This window comes from Rhamphochromis sp. 'chilingali' (genome assembly GCF_963969265.1).
Source record: "Rhamphochromis sp. 'chilingali' genome assembly, chromosome: 2".
Lineage (NCBI taxonomy): Eukaryota > Metazoa > Chordata > Actinopteri > Cichliformes > Cichlidae > Rhamphochromis > Rhamphochromis sp. 'chilingali'.
In genome coordinates, this window is record NC_137930.1 from 646,514 (window position 1) to 662,708 (window position 16,195).

Sequence of the window (16,195 nt, forward strand, 5' to 3'; positions counted from 1 at the left end):
AAATTCAACCCTGATCAAAAAGCTCAGGATAATGTGTAATTCAGATATTTCCACTTAAACGAACATCTTTAATAAGAATACGAGCCTGTTTGTAATCGGATGGCAGCAACACGACAGCTCCATGTTCCCACTGTGCAGCCTGTCCTCTTAACTACAGTCTGTTCGAGGTGGTGTCCTGCAGGTCTTAGACATGTCCCTGATCCAGCACAGCTGATTTAAACGGCCTCATCAGCATGTGTTGAAGTTCTGCAGAGGCCTGGTAATTAGAGCAGGGCGATATGACCAAAAATATCACGATATACATTTGAAAATTTGCAATAACGATATAACTGATGATATAATTGACAAAATACTTTACTCCACTTTATTAGTGCAAAAAAACCCTTGAGGGTAAACTGAGTGCCAGTTGGAGCGCAGCCATCAGAAATCTGATCGCTTCCTGCTCGTCCAGTCTGAGCGGGCTGGCGCTCACTGAAGCACAAACGATGCATTTGTGCACGGAGGTCGGAGCAGGCATGCGGCTGTTTTTAATCAATGTTTGCTCCACACAAACGTTAAACTCCTAGCAGGCTTTAAAGAGTTCATTCAATATTAGGGCTTTAAAATAAGAGCACCTTTGCTTGATCCAGATCAAAATCATCCTCCTTTATCTTAAACGTCTTAATAACAACTGTTCAACTTCAGGAAGTCAAGACTCAGCACCCTTCATCGCTTCCACACCTGCAGTTCCCCTGATGTCCACTAGAGGCTCTGCAGTGAGTCATGTTAAAATAAACATGCTCGCCGGCTGACGCAGGAACTGAACGCCTGTACACGCTGTGTCATAACTCACCTGTTTGAACTGGGATCAGGTGCTTTTGTTCCACCAGAAAAGGTTTAAAACGGTCGTTTGGCTGTGAGTCACCACGCTCTGTCACAGAAGAGTTTAAATTTGCTTTGATGTGAGAATCCATGACTTGCATAGGTACTGCTGACCTCTGATTGGATGATAAGTTCAGAGCAGGTGTGTAAAATCAGCACCAGTGAGCATTACAGGTGTGCGTTACCTGTTGCTCATGTGTCACCAGCACGGCCTTGTTGTGCAGCGCCAACAGCATTTCCCTCGTCCCGCCCCAAACATCAGCGCGAGGCTTCAGCTCAGCACCCCCCCCCCGTCGTCCAGCGAGGCCAGTCCAACATCACACCTGATCAGTAATCAGTAATTACCTGACTGCTGAAGCCGACTTCTCCTTTAAACAAGCTCACTGATTGGACAGAAGCATTTCCTGTGACCTCACAATGAAACCAAACACAGCATTGGCGACAAACAGGCTTTTATTTTGAAAGTCACAGTTGACTGGGCATGGTCACCTACACAAACGTGTACGTTTTCAGGACTCGTCTACACGTGAAGACTCTTAGCACACAGATAACAGACAGGAAGTGCTCACAGCGTACGACAAGACAAACATCATTCAGCCAATGAGGATGGAGGATGAGGTCGGCTAACGCCGGCTCAACGTTCAGGCGAAGTTCTTCTTCAGGAAGTTGATGAGGCCGTTGGTGGACGAGTCGTGGGAGGTCACCTCCGAGTCGTACTTCAGCTCCGGCTCGATCTTCTTGGCGAGCTGCTTCCCGAGCTCCACCCTGCGGCGGAAAGAGGCGGGTCAGCAACACAACTTTACACAGCAACGCTGGTTGGTCAACAACAATTATTTTGTAAGGGAAACGTACGGAAGACCGCTGGTACCAATGAGGCAAGTTTGACTAAATCCGGTTGTTCAGTCTGACGTCACTAGCCGTGTCTGGACCTAAACTCCGCTGCAGGTCCATATATCAAACGATCACTGTGGCATTACTGAGAGTTGAAAAACTGTCTAAAGTCTTTCATCTTTAATAAAATGATCAGCGTTCTGCTCTACCAGGTGTAACAATTGAGTTTAACATCCAGGCATCCATGAAAACGGAATTTATGACATTTAACGGAGTTAGAAGTTAGCAGGGAGTTAGCTCGCTAGCTTCTATCTAAATACAATATAGCATGTCCTGACTGCGGGGTTTTGGAAACAAATTCAAACGTACAGCTCTGTTATCACTTCCAGCATAAATGAAGACAGAAAACTAAACAGCAGTGACGTTTGTAGGGTTACTGAAGTTGGGCTAGCTGCTATATAATGATGTGCTACGTGACCGCTAGCGACACAGCTATGTTAGCATAATATAAACAAGCTAACTTTTTTTCCACTGGATAAAAGTTAACGTGAGTGTTCTCGGTGGTCAGGAACAAATGTAATCGCATGGCAGGATGCTGTAAAAGGACCAAACTTCAGCCAGGAGAACAACTGAGATAATCCATCCACAATACGAGGTTAGTCATTCATATACTGCTGCATGGGCTGGGCTGTAGTTACATCCTAAGGTTTTAAAAACTGAGCTTAAATAAATGATTAGTGGTAATAAAAGCCGAGGGAGGTCAACAGTGATCACTGACTGTTTTAGGAGCTTTTTGAGATTAAATAGAAGAAAATACAAAACATTAAACATGTTAACAACACAAAAGCCATATTAAACGCAGACTTTAGGCCCGGAAGTAGGATTCGTCGCGTCATCACTGAACAACCGGATATATAATAATAAAAGGCGCCTTTAAAGACCCTCAAGGTTACCTGACATAAGCACAAAATGAAAACATGTAAAACTAGACTAAGACGGAGTCACGATGAAGAGTAAGCAGTTCTGAATACATGTTTTAAGACGTGATAAAATAAATACAGTGAAAATTCATTGTTTTAATTTAAATACAAAAAACCCAACAACTTTAACCCTTTAAGACCTACCATAGAACCAAGTCCGCCAGAGCTTATATTATATTTGTACATGCTGTGGAGCCATTTTTGGGAGCATTTCAAGTTGCTATACATCAATACAACAATTATAGCCCAGATTTTAATAATATGTCTGCATTAAGTGCATAGTAATTACATAAATTGCAAAAAAAGTGCAATAAACTACAAAAAAAATTGAAAATCGTTTTTGCTTTTTTAACATATATTTCTAGTTAGAGAAATTTAAGAGGTTTATCCCTCAAAACTGCAAATACAAAAAAGTTGCACAAACTAGTTTCCCACCACAGGAAATTTATTTTGAGTGTCTTCATAGTTTTATTTTTGAAATACACCAATTTTTATATACTGCAGGAAAAACGAAAATAAATATAATGCAAATTTGCAAAAAAGCAGCATGTGCATCAAAATAAACTATTTCCAGCAGAGCAATATGAGTCCTAAGCATCACAGAAACGACACAGAAAGTCATAAAGTCAAACATAACTTTTAAAAACACCAGTATAGGCTCATGAGGCCCTGATGGTAAAAAAAAAACAAAAAACAAAAAACTACATTTCCGCGAAAATGACGTCACTTCCGGTTTCGGGCAGGACATGGCGGACATGCAAAAGTTCGCGCTGATGGACGTAGGAAGTGTTATGAACAGCTGATCGGATCGGCAAAGCGTGTTTCTGGAATATTATGTTTTTGTTGCTGCAAGTGCTTTTTATGCAGTTTTTGCAAAGCTGTATGTGGAAGGAAACTGTGACCGAGGACAAGCTGATGGCATCAGATGCAAGTACAACTCCTCCGGTTTCATATGCAAAAAAAAAAATATATATATTGTGCTAGCTTACGTGGTTGCAGTGCTGCCGGGATTTAAAAATAGTTACGCAAAACAGAGCGTGCCCGCTCCGACCGGCTCTAAAGGGTTAAGTTATTTAAAAAAGGGAACGTATGGAGGTCTATTAGTGGCAGCAAAGTGACCGTTCAAGATCGTTAAAAAATTTTTAAAAAATGAATGTTTAATTGTAAAATAAAACCCAAACGTGGAAGCTTAATCTACCTTAAACCCGAGTTTAGCCCCGCCCAGGTGTGACTCACCCCCACTGGTCGTAGCTGTTGATGTCCCACATGACGCCCTGGACGAAAATCTTGTGCTCGTACATGGCTGAAAGAACAACACAGCTGTGTCAGACTCCTCCTCTTTAAATGGACACACCTGAGACGTTATTGGTGCAACTGAAGTTTACAGTAACCGGAGATCACCTGCAGTGACTCCGCCCACAGCAGCACGTTTGATTAAAAAGCCAGTACTCACCGACCAGAGCTCCCAGTATGAACGGGGTGAGCTTCTTGAAAACGATCGAGTTGCTCGGCTTGTTCCCCAGAAACACCTGCAGAGAAAAACATCATTTAAACGCTGGAACGTCGACACGCTGTACAGTCACCTGACTGTTTCTACTCTGATGGTCACACACAGGTGTGTCCAGGTGTGCGCTCTTACCTTGTGCGGCAGCAGCTTCTCCAGAGCATCTCCCGACATGCCGGCGGCCTCCAGCTCTTTCCGGGCCTCGTCCGGAGTCTTTCCCTTCATCAGCGCTTCGGTCTGAGCCAGGAAGTTTGCCACCAGGATCTGCATGAAGCACACAACACCCGTGAGGCGTTACATCATCCAGGTGTGCTCTCGGTTCCTCCAGCTAATCAGTTCAGCCTGGCTAAGGTAACAAATGTCCAGACCTTGTGGTGGAGGTTGTTTCTGATTGGATGCTGAGACTGAGCAGGAATGAGGAAGTCAGCAGGAATCATACGAGTGCCTGAGGAAGGACAAGCAGTCTGTTAACTCTGGGTATTGATCACAGGCTGTTCAGACGCACGAGGCGGCGAGCTCCAATCAGATCAGACCAAAGAAGAAAACTCTGTCTGGCCTCAGTGATCCAGAATAATCCGGCTCCCTCTGCTGTGGGGGTTGGGGGGGGGGGGGGGGGGGGGGGAAGCATTCGACGCCACCAATCATCTGTGGAAGGAGCCCTGTGGTATCCAATCACAGCATCTCGAATGTTCTCAGATCAATAAGCAGCAGATCAAAGACACTCAGGTGTGCCCCTCTCACGTCTCTTATTAAATAAAAGACATCTGATTATGTTTACAAAAGGACCTGTACAGGTGTTTCCACAGGGGGAGGAGCTTCAGCTTCAGGCTCGGGCGCTCCAGGTACGCGGCACGTCGTCTGTGACCATTTTAACTCACCTGTGCTTGGATCATGAAGGTTTGTGTGACCTACGCTGGGGCTGCAGGTGTGACAAGCTGCCCTGATGTTCACTAACGAGCGGTCACTGTTACATAATTAAAGGGTGGAGCTTCACCTTGGTGGATGAGCTGGTAGAAGGCGTGCTGCCCATTGGTCCCCGGCTCGCCCCACACGATTGGTCCAGTGTGGTAGTTGACGCGGGCGCCATCTTTGGTGATGTACTTCCCATTGGACTCCATGTCGCCCTGAAGACCAAACAGACGGGTCATCAGCGCCGACATTCATCACGAACACGAAACTCCACCCCCACGCCGCAGTCTGATGTAATGTAAGGTTTCTGTGGTCTCCTGCGCGTTACGTGACGCAGGCGTCACACCTGCAGACCCGCCTCCCTGCGTCACTGACCTGCTGGAAGTAGGCGGCGAAGCGGTGCATGTACTGGTCGTAGGGCAGCATGGCGTGGGTCTCTGCCTGGAAGAAGTTGATGTACCAGACGCCAAGCATGGCGAGTAGCACGGGGGCGTTTTGCTCCAGGGGGGCACTGCGGAAATGGTTGTCCTGGGAGGAGGGGGGAGGAGAGTTTAGGTTCATGCTCCTGCTGTCAGGCTGCACACGCTCTGCTGACTGCAGGTGAGATGTTCACCTGCAGTCAGCAGAGCGTGTGCAAGTATTGTGCACAGAGCGCGTGCAGAAACAAAGGGCGCCATTCTCTCGCCTTTCACATTCGAGCCCGAGTTGTGAAAGTGTCCTGTTCAGTAACTTGACGGGAAGCGTGGAAACATTTCAGAGTGACGCAACGATCAAATAACACGTGTTGAAATCCATTTTTGTCCCGCGGACGAACGTGAAGTAACTCGCTCGCAAGAAAGCAGAAGAGACGGCGGCGTACCATCCAGTGAGCTCCGGAGAGAAGCTGCTCGAAGTTCTCAAAGCCTGAAACACAAAACAAACCAGAGTTTATCAATCAGGCTCTCAGAAGGAGGGACAACAACTCAGTCGTGCACATATCAACAGGCTGAAGCTCAGCTCGCTGCAGAGCAGCTTTGCTTGATTCTCAGTCCAGAATAATCCTTCTTTCCTCTGACAGGACGACGCCATCACTGACTGATAACTTTGCCCCGGCGACAGCAGAGTCACAGACGTACCCACGTGCAGAGCGATGGACAGACCGATGGCCGACCACAGCGAGTAGCGACCTCCGACCCACTGAGGACAAGCAAACATGACATCACACAGTCACTCCACCAATCAGAGCACAGGCAGGGCAGCAGATCGTCAAAATAAAAGCAGTGACAGGAAGCAGCGAGCTCGCACTGAGCCGCTTTCTGTCAGTTTGTTTTCAGCAGAAGGATGGCAGCGTTAACCGAGGTCACGACAGGAGCGACCTCACGAGAAACACGAAGGAACTCCGACTACGGTAAAAATGACGAGCTCCTTAAATCTGAAGAAAAGCGATGAATTTAACTGTGAAGGAGCCAGAATCAACACAAACGAATATTATTAAATAAATAACGAGGGTCGACTCAAAAACCTGTTACCCAGGTTACACGTCACCAGCCCGCCGCTGAAAACCATCCGAGTCACATGCATTCATAGTGACATCATCCTCCTCATCATCGTAACAGGCGCACTTACGTCCCAGAACTCGAACATGTTCGCCGTGTCGATGCCGAAGTCCTTCACCTTAGCCTGAAGGAGGCGGAGACAGAGAGGCTGCAGATGATCTGATTAGAGCAGCGTGTGTGTGTCTGCCTGTGTGTGCATGAGAGCGTGTGTGTGTCTGTCTGCGTGTGTGTGTCTGCGTGTGAGCATGTGTGTGTCTGTCTGCGTGTGAGCATGTGTGTGTCTGTCTGCGTGTGTGTGTCTGCGTGTGAGCATGTGTGTGTCTGTCTGCGTGTGAGCATGTGTGTGTCTGTCTGCGTGTGTGTGTGTGTGTCTGCGTGTGAGCATGTGTGTGTCTGCGTGTGTGTCTGTCTGCGTGTGTGTGTGTGTCTGTCTGTGTGTGTGTGTGTGTCTGCGTGTGAGCATGTGTGTGTCTGCGTGTGTGTCTGCGTGTGAGCATGTGTGTGTCTGCGTGTGTGTCTGTCTGCGTGTGAGCATGTGTGTGTCTGCGTGTGTGTCTGTCTGCGTGTGTGTGTGTCTGTCTGCGTGTGTGTGTGTGTGTCTGCGTGTGAGCATGTGTGTGTCTGCGTGTGTGTCTGTCTGCGTGTGTGTGTGTGTGTCTGCGTGTGTGACTCACTGAGTTGGTGGACAGAGCCACAAAGTGTTTGGCCACAGCAGATTTCTGTGGAGGATGAGAGGAGAGAAGCTCGTGAGCGTGATGGAGAGATCACCACCCGACCCCCTGACCCCTGACCCCGTCTGCCTCCATTTTAAAGTGACTGTGTGTTTTAGAGCAGCTGCGTCAGGCTCGGGTCTACTCACGTCGGCGGCGGTCTGCAAGAACCAGTCTTTGGCGGACTCGGCGTTGGTGATGGTCTCCTGGGTGGTGAAGGTCTGAGGAGGTCAGAGTGAGGAACGGAGAGTTAGCAAACAGTAACTCAAACCAATAGTCTCTCGAAACTGAAAGCAACCGACTGAGCACGCTCAGACCCAGGAGTTAGGCGTGTGTGACCTTGGAGGCAATGATGAACAGGGTGGTCTCGGGGTTCAGCTTGGCGAGCGTCTTGGCCAGGTGAGTCCCGTCGATGTTGGAAACGAACCAAACGTCCGGTCCTCCCGCCGAGTACGGCTTCAGAGCCTCCGTCACCATCAGAGGGCCCTGAACGCACCACAACACAGTGAGTCACATGACTGCTGACGCGCGTGCGAGAGCTCAGCGGTCACTCACCAGGTCGGAGCCTCCGATGCCGATGTTCACCACGTCAGTGATGCTCTTCCCGCTGAAGCCTTTCCAGTCACCACTGCGAACTTTCTGTAAACGCACGACACAAAGGTCACGACCTCCAGGCGTCACACGCATTGACACACGCTCACAGACACACACTCACCTGGCAGAACGCCTTCATCTTGTCGAGCACCCTGTTGACCTCGGACATCACGTCTTCGCCGTCGACGAGGATCGGCGTGTTGGAGCGGTTCCTCAGAGCGACGTGGAGCACGGCCCGGCCCTGTGAGCGCATGCGGTAACAACAACGGGGTTAGCAGCGACCCCCTCACACAAACGCACGCGCTGATGTCGGAGTCACCTCCGAGTCTGAGGGCCACCTCACACTGGGATATATCACCATGGCAACAGATGCTGTGACCCTACCCTGCTCCCAGGTTAGAGATCAGCAGGTGTGACATCACCATACTGATCAATCAGATCTGTGGAATCCCCCGATCAGGTCAGGATCCATCAGCACGTTCAAACAGGCTGAACTTTATTGATACAGGAGCCATTTACAGTGTTTGGTAAAATTATAACAGCTTCCTGTGATCGATGACGTCACCACACAGCCTGATTTAAGTGATACAAACGTGTTTGCGTAAATATTTAAGATTTGTGATCCATCGTGTTGATCAGGAGCTGCTCAATCAGCCGCTGCTGAGCAATACATTGACCTTCAGTGTGTGTGTGTGTCAGCAGCTCTGAGTCTGCGCGGTGTCAGGTGGAGGATGAAGAGCGTCTCTGAAACCAACAAAATAAAGCCATCGTGGTGCGTTTGAGTGTCAGTTGGAATTTAGATGCGTACAGGTCGAGCCTGCGCAGGTGTACTTTAACGCGAGTGCACACACACACCTGAATCATTTATTCGCTCTACAAACCTTTGCTCGATCGACCTGATAAACACCTTCGTGGGATTAATGATGGATAAGTGAAGCTAGAGGAAAGCGGTCACGTGACCTTCGTTCCCCTTTTAGTTTCTACGTGGACGTGTGAGGAGGCGTTACCTCGGTGAAGTTGATCTTCTCTCCGGAAAACATCCTCTTCCGCGCCTCCTCCAGCCCCCGAGACTTGGCCTGCACACAGGAAACACACGGGCAGCAATCAGGTGACTTCAGGAAGCTCATTTCACCACCAGGAAGCGGTGACATGTCGACACGGCGCCCGCCACTGGTGCCGTGGCGCAACGCTTCTCTTTCCAAATAAAGTGTGGAAACCTTCCTGTTTCACTGGAGCTCTGAGCAGATAAGGCACGCCTCCTCCGCTCACCTTTAGCTGAACCTGCTGCTACAGGTGAGCTCCAGCTGCCTTTCAAAATCAAAGACCGAGTGTGTTCTCACCAGGGCCAGGAGCATGGCCAAGACGTCCTGGTTGATCAGGTTCTTGGAATAATCGATCAGGATGTCGCCATCATCCGTCTGCAGGGTGGTGCTGTGAGCAGAGCCAAAAACCTTTATTTACACCCAGTTTCACAGACACGCACAGAGCAGCCAAACACAGGACCTGAACAACAACAGAGCAACCGCCTGAGGGTGATGACCGCAGCATCACCCTCAGCTGACCGTGTGAGGGTCCAGGAAACGCCTCACACCGCCTCCTGTGATGGTTCTGCTCAGACTCCCTCAGCACGTGGGCCTCTTTCACGCGATGACTCAGTCTGTCTGCGGATGCGTCACAGCGCACGTACCCGCGGGCAGAACCGGTGCCCGGTTGTCCCACCCCCGGCTCCTGTGCTTCATTACCGCCCGCATCCCGCCCTGACATCGGGCGAGCCCGGCGGGGGGGCTCGCCCGATGTCAGGGCTAATGCTTCCATTATCGTCTGTCCGATAATGGAAGCAGAACACCTGAAACTTCCTTCAGGTGTTCTGCTTCCATTAACGGACAGACGCGCCACAGGCAACCTGTCGCTCCCGTGACAGTCTGCAACGTAAACGTCAGTATGAGGTCAACCCCACACCTGAGACTCACCTGCGAGGGCCTGGTGGTGTGTTGGTGAACGCTTAGTAAGCACGTGCGCAGGTTCGGCACAAACAGGAAATCTCTGCAGACTGTCCGATAATGGAAGCAGTCGTTTTAGCAAGCAGCTAACAGTAACCCATATCGGTAGAGGAGGGAGCCACCGGGTGTCGGGCCTCTGGTCTGCAGGTTTCGGGCTCAGTACCCGGGCGGGGGGCGATGATGACGAAGGGAGTACGGGGTGGGGGGGCTTACAGCGGAAACGCGCGGAGCGGATCGGTGACCTTGTCGGTCACCTGCGGTCACAGTCCGAGAAGGAGAATCGATAACCGGGCGGAGCGCTGAGGACCTCCAACCACGGGGATACGTCCTCCGGCTGTCCTCACCTGAACCGGCCGAAACGCTCCGGGTCGGACTCGAACAGGGCCCTCATGTTGAGGCTCGCGCCGTTTGCCTCGTGCCACTGCTTCAGCTTCTGGAAGTTTGCGTCGGCGGTCAGAGCCATGATGGCGGCTGCTCGGTGCTCGATGTGGACAAATTGAAGACGCTCCCCGGTGAGACTCGACCCTCCGCAGCCAGTACTGGACTGAATGTGGTGGGGAGTCAGGGAGGAGCACCGCGAGGAAAGAGCCGCTCCCAACCAATCACAGCATAGAACCCACCACCCGAGCTCCGCCCACAGACCCGACCCGTCACGTCCTCAAAGGCAGCGGGACTGAAGTATGGAAGCCGATTAGTGACGATGTTGCGTCGATATTGCGACAAGGCAGATCTACGGGGTTGGCATGGGCTGGCATGTGCCACCCTAAAATGCTCTCTTGCCACCCCTAGTGCCATCCTAGCTTTGCATATGACACTGTTGTTTATTAAAATAAGCTTTGTATCTTGTTCTATTTAATCTGAAACACCCCTAAAATAGTCAGTGATCACTGTCGGTCTCTCTCCGTTTTCATCATCACTGTTTATTTTAAAGCTCAGTGTTTAAACCCTTACCATGTAGCTGCAGCCCAGCCCATGCAGCAGTATATGAATGACTAACCTCGTATTGTGGATGGATTATCTCAGTTGTTCTCCTGGCTGAAGTTTGGTCCGTTTACAGCATCCTGCCATGCGACTGCATTTGTCTCTAACCATCAGGAACCCTCACGTTAACTTTTATCGAGAGGAAAAAAAGTTAGCGTTCATCCTCCAGCTTCACTGTTTATGTTATGCTAACATCTTTTATTTATTGTAGCCACTGAATTACTTGCTATTACTGTCATAAATTCAAACATCAAAGGATTAGACATAAATAACCACAAATTAATAATAAGTCAGCTTGCCGATGATACAACAGTCTTTCTAAAAAATAAAGAACAAATTCCATTGGCCTTAGATACAATAAAGATCTTTTCTGATGCTTCTGGACTACGGCTGAACCTGGACAAATGTGAACTCATGAGTATCCACAATTGTTCTCACTCTTCTTTGTACAATATACCTGTCAAAAATGAAATCAAATATCTTGGAATCTGGATAACTAAATGCATGGCTGATAGTGAAGAAAAGAATATTCAGAATACAACTGACAAATGCAAAAAAACTCTGAACCATTGGCTACAGAGAGATTTAACGTTGTTCAGCAGGATAATGTTGACCAAGGTTGAATCTTTGTCCAGATGAATCTGTCCAGCTTATTCCCTAGCCATCCCACCAAGAATTATAAAAGACATCAATAAGGTGAATTTTAATTTCATATGGAAAAATAAACATCATTATATCAGTAACAGGGACGTGATAAAAGATTATGAAGAGGGGGGTTTAAAAGCAATCGATTTTGAAATAATGAATGGCATTTTAAAGATTAATTGGCTACGATCTTTCTTGAAAAATGATAATGAGATCTGGTTCTTGATACCATCTCTTATTTTCAACAAAGTTGGGGGGATCCAATTCCTTTTAGTGTGTGATTTTGAAATTTCTAAACTACCCATAAAACGTTCCAAATTTCATCAACAAGTTTTGTTAAATTGGAAATTAATGTTTAAACATAACTTTAGTCCCCACAACGTTCCACTGTGGAACAATAGGGTGATATTGAATCGGGGGAAATCTATGTTTGTGGAAGAATGGATGACAAAACAAATTTTGTCTGTGACACATATAATGGATGAAAATGGAGATATACTTGAATTAAACAGGCTTAATGAGAAATATGACATGAGTTGCTCATCCGAGCTCTATAAAAAGGTCTCACAGAATATCCCAACAGTCCTTGTAAATACGATAAAGAACAATTTTTCAAATATACCGACTCCAAATTTACATAAAATTAAACTAGATGGTCTTGACTTGGTTAATGAAAAATGCAATATTCAGTTTTTGAGGAGGTATTTGGTTAACACCTTATATCCAGGTAGGACAAAACATTCACTCAGCTTTAAAGATTATAACAAATCTGAGATCTCGTTGATCAGAACCAAATATTTAAAATTTCCAATTCCATCTACCTACCTATGTATAGATAGGTAGGAGGATGTAGACATATATTTATATAAATAAGTTCTTCTTTTCCCTGAGTACTATTGTCACGTTTGTGTGGGAAGAAATGGTAATTTTCTAAGGTCATCACAAAAAATGTCCCATGTCGACCAACAACAAGGAGAAAAATTAAAGGTAAAATACAAACGTAAAATCTAACTGTAGTCAAAAGTGTCCAATTATATTTTGGACTCAGAGGGGTAACCCAACAAATCCTGAAAAATTAGGTTTGAATTTTGGTGACCAGTGTTTTCATCACACTGCAGGTTTCTGACACTTTGTGTGAATTTAAGCAACAAAAAACAAAACCAACTGAAGTTACACCCGTGTTTGTAACTGAAAAACCTGATGTGTAGTTTTGTGGATTTTATACTCACTGGGCTGCATAGTTATGTATTATAGGGGCTACAGTCAAACTGCAGCCTGTCCCGGCTGCCACAGGGTGACAGGTGGGGAAACAAGCGTTCACATTCACGCCTATGGACAGCTTACAATGTCCAGTGAACCCCACCCTCCTACCTGCATGTGTTTGGACTGTGGCGGAGAGCCAGAGTACTCGGAGAGAACACACTCATGTAGAGAACATCCACACAGAGAGACCCCACCCACATGGCGGCGTTAAGCTCGGGAACTTCTTGCTGTGAGGCAACAGGCATGCCACCATGCTACCCTTATTTAATAAAAATCATATAAATATGTTTTAAAGTGTCTCCTTTGGCAGATGTAACAGCTGAACACAGCCGCTGCATTCTGTCTACAACAGAAGTCTAATCTTCTCCCATATCTGTGGACTTTGTAGCTGCTTTGCTTTCACTCTTCTGTCCAGTTCATCCCAAACCAGCTCGATGGGGTTTCAGTCTGGAGACTGTGCTGGACCTCCACGTTTACAACCTTAACGTCTCGTTCTTCGTTCCTGAGGTGGTTCTGCCACGGCTCGGACTTATGTTTGGATCATTATCTTGCTGTAGGATGAAGCCCTCACAGACTAGATGCACACCAGAGGGTCCTGCATGGTGCTGCAGAGTGCTGCGGTAGCTGTTTTGGTTCAGGGAGCCCCTCACTCTGTACCAGTCACTGACCCTGCATCCAGCAAACAGCCCCAGACCATCACACTTCCTCCTCCGTGTTTGACAGTTGATGCCACTCACTGTGGAACCGTCCTTTCACCCACTCAATGGCGTACAAAGATCCTGTGTGATGAACTAAAGGACCTGCAGCTTGAAGTCTTCTCACAGCTGAAACTGGACTCACTACGACCACTATGAAGCTGCTTGAAGCTGTTGTCCTGTGAGCCGCCATCACACAGCTGTTCACTCTCAGGAACGTGTCCTCTGATTCGGTCGTGTCTTTGTCTGCAGACCTCTTCCTGTCACAGTTTGTTTCTGAGCCTTTGGATGCTGAAGGAAACCTCAACTTTCTTTGCAGTTTCTCTTTAAGACATTTATAAGTGTTATGATGGTCTGTCCCGGCCATCTACAGCGTACATTGTTTCAATGTCTCCAAACAGAGTTTGTTTCCCCTGCGCTGGGAGCACACGCTGGGCTCTCCAAATCATTGATAAACAGTATCCCACGTTTTTGATTTTGAGTTCACAAATACTTCTTATAACAACCAACTACTCCTGAAACTTTGGAGGTTTTAGGTCTCTGTACAGTAAAGTTACAGGAGGATACAAATAATTATCAGGCAAAATGTCCTTGATTGTTCCAATAATCCCGTCCGATACCACGTGAGAACAATAAATGCATCATTTTCTGTTGCAACCCTCACACTCAAAGGTAATGTAACAACACTCATTTTTCACAACACTAAAACATCACTCCTTCCATGTCTAATGTCTGTGATGGGGGCGGAGTAAACTGGATCCTCACGCCGTGCCCAGTGAATGCTCGCGACACAGGGGAACACGTTCTGTCGGTGATACCTGCCTCGGTACAACACTGGTCACGTCACGGCTTATTCCCCGATTCAAATCACAGCCACAGTGTCCCAAAGTTGTTTGTTTTTAAACCGATTTTGCACAGACATTTTTTTGATGTATTGATATCAGTGTTGAATATTCTTACAGTGAAAATACCCCAACTATATGTAAAATAATGCCGGCCACTTGGTTATGGCGTTCCATGTACGCCCTGCCTGCTAGCATCGTGCACCCTGCTGTTATGTGCTGGATTGTCTCATCGTTACGCAGCCTGGGGTCTTGCCTGCTGTGATAGACCCCGGCCTCCATGGATCTGTGCTCAGAGCTCGTTCCTGTGCTGCTGTGATTAGTGCCTCTGTGCTCCTTTCAGTCCAGCCACAGAGAGGATCGATCGCTTCAAACGCACCATCAGAGCGGTTCAGGCGCCGCTCTGCGTTCGTTTCACGTTCAGTCTGAGCTGCTGCAGCTTTTAGAAGAACACACCTGACTCGACGACCTGGGCTCAGCGTGGAAAACCTGTCCACGCGTCTCTGCACTCAAAGACCTGGAATTATCATCAGACCCGGGTGGAGACGCAGCTCACCTGAGGGAATGCTGAGGCAAGAGCAGGCGAAGACCCCGATGAGCGCCGAGCAGCGGTGCGCACCGATGACCTGGAGCACCTGTGGCGGCTCGCGATGACCCCGCACCAGCCTGTAACCCCGCGACACAGATCAATCACCTTTACACCAAAGTGTTGACGATGACCTCTGACCTCCAGCAGACACAATGAGCAGGCGGACACAATCAGTGACTTCAATTTATTTTGCTCGTGTCATCATTAAAAACACAATTATTTTCAACAAGTTTGATTTTTAAACACGTGTCAAAGTGCAGCTCCAACACCTACGGAGGCCCATCACGGCCAAATATAAACTCCAGTACATCCAGCCATTACTCTGCACCTTTACTGGCCCTGATGAGCTTCCGTACTGGCCTTTAAATCAAGTCCTGTGACACATCGAGTCCAAAATCTCTCGCTTCCTGTTCAAGTCTCTCTGTGATTGGACGGCGGGGGCATCGACCTGTTGTCAATCACAGCAGCGAGAATCAAACTGAGAGGATGCGTTCACCGCCAAGGAAACCCTGAACGCATCCTGAGGTCACACTGCACGTGCCTGGCTGTGAGGGGGCGGAGTCAGGACTCACGTTAGTAAGAACCCGCCAAGAGTTTGAATATTGCTAACCTACGATGCTACAGCGAGCTCGTGCTTGTTCTACTTGACATCACTTCCTGCAGCGGCTACGGGCTCACGCGTTAGGGTAACCGTAACGCAGAGTTATTTAGTGTACGAACGAGTTAACGATGAGGAAAGTGCAAAACGCACTCTACTACGGAAGACTTTAAATGCCTAAATCAAGAAAAAGCTTCAGTTTTGTCTGCAGACGCTTTTAATGTGTCAGTGTGATTTCAATCATCTGTACGTGTCTTTAGGACTCTCACAGCTGACAGCAAACATCGAATATCACGCCTGATTTAGTTCATTTGTTTTTAATGTGTCAGAATTAAAATATTTCTAGCACTTCCTGTTGCTGCAGGTTTCATTTCTCACTCTTTATAAAGTTTATTTGACATCTTAGTTCCTGAACTATCACTGAACACGCTCAAGGAACATGAAGTGAACCATCTACAAGTTATTTTCTAAACGGTGGCATTTTAAACCTTCCATATGGTAAGTATGGAATTCTAATGAATCTGTGGGAACGGATTAATTTAAGCATTAAACGTCCTCCGTACTTCCCGCAGCACCTCCAACTGAAACAAACTATGAGGAAAAACAAAGTGGCGACAGAAAGGTGAACTTTGACCTTTCGGTTAGTGTGTGACCCGGG

General features: G+C 47.6%; 1 protein-coding gene across 1 annotated transcript; it reads right to left on the bottom strand.

The window, feature by feature from the left end:
* Positions 1-1,296: 1,296 nt before the first annotated feature.
* Positions 1,297-10,483, bottom strand: gpia (glucose-6-phosphate isomerase a). The gene is made up of 18 exons (XM_080875330.1): positions 10,269-10,483; positions 9,265-9,355; positions 8,932-9,000; positions 8,046-8,165; positions 7,886-7,969; positions 7,670-7,816; positions 7,480-7,551; positions 7,295-7,339; positions 6,691-6,744; positions 6,201-6,261; positions 5,945-5,988; positions 5,461-5,613; positions 5,171-5,300; positions 4,545-4,621; positions 4,312-4,440; positions 4,126-4,201; positions 3,909-3,975; positions 1,297-1,626 (listed from the first exon to the last, which is right to left on the bottom strand). Exons 1-18 carry the CDS (start codon positions 10,385-10,387, stop codon positions 1,503-1,505), a joined length of 1,662 nt encoding a protein of 553 aa, XP_080731456.1. The 5' UTR covers positions 10,388-10,483; the 3' UTR covers positions 1,297-1,502.
* Positions 10,484-16,195: the final 5,712 nt, after the last annotated feature.

What these genes read in the sequence shown, in the direction of transcription:
- gpia (XM_080875330.1), bottom strand. Translation starts at nt 10,387, where the DNA reads ATGGCTCTGACCGCCGACGCAAACTTCCAGAAGCTGAAGCAGTGGCAC. An exon ending in TCGCCGCCTACTTCCAGCAG is followed by an intron (nt 5,301 to 5,460) that starts GTCAGTGACGCA and finishes TTTGGTCTTCAG; the next exon opens with GGCGACATGGAGTCCAATGG. An exon ending in AACAGCTACGACCAGTGGGG is followed by an intron (nt 1,627 to 3,908) that starts GTGAGTCACACC and finishes TTTCCGCCGCAG; the next exon opens with GGTGGAGCTCGGGAAGCAGC.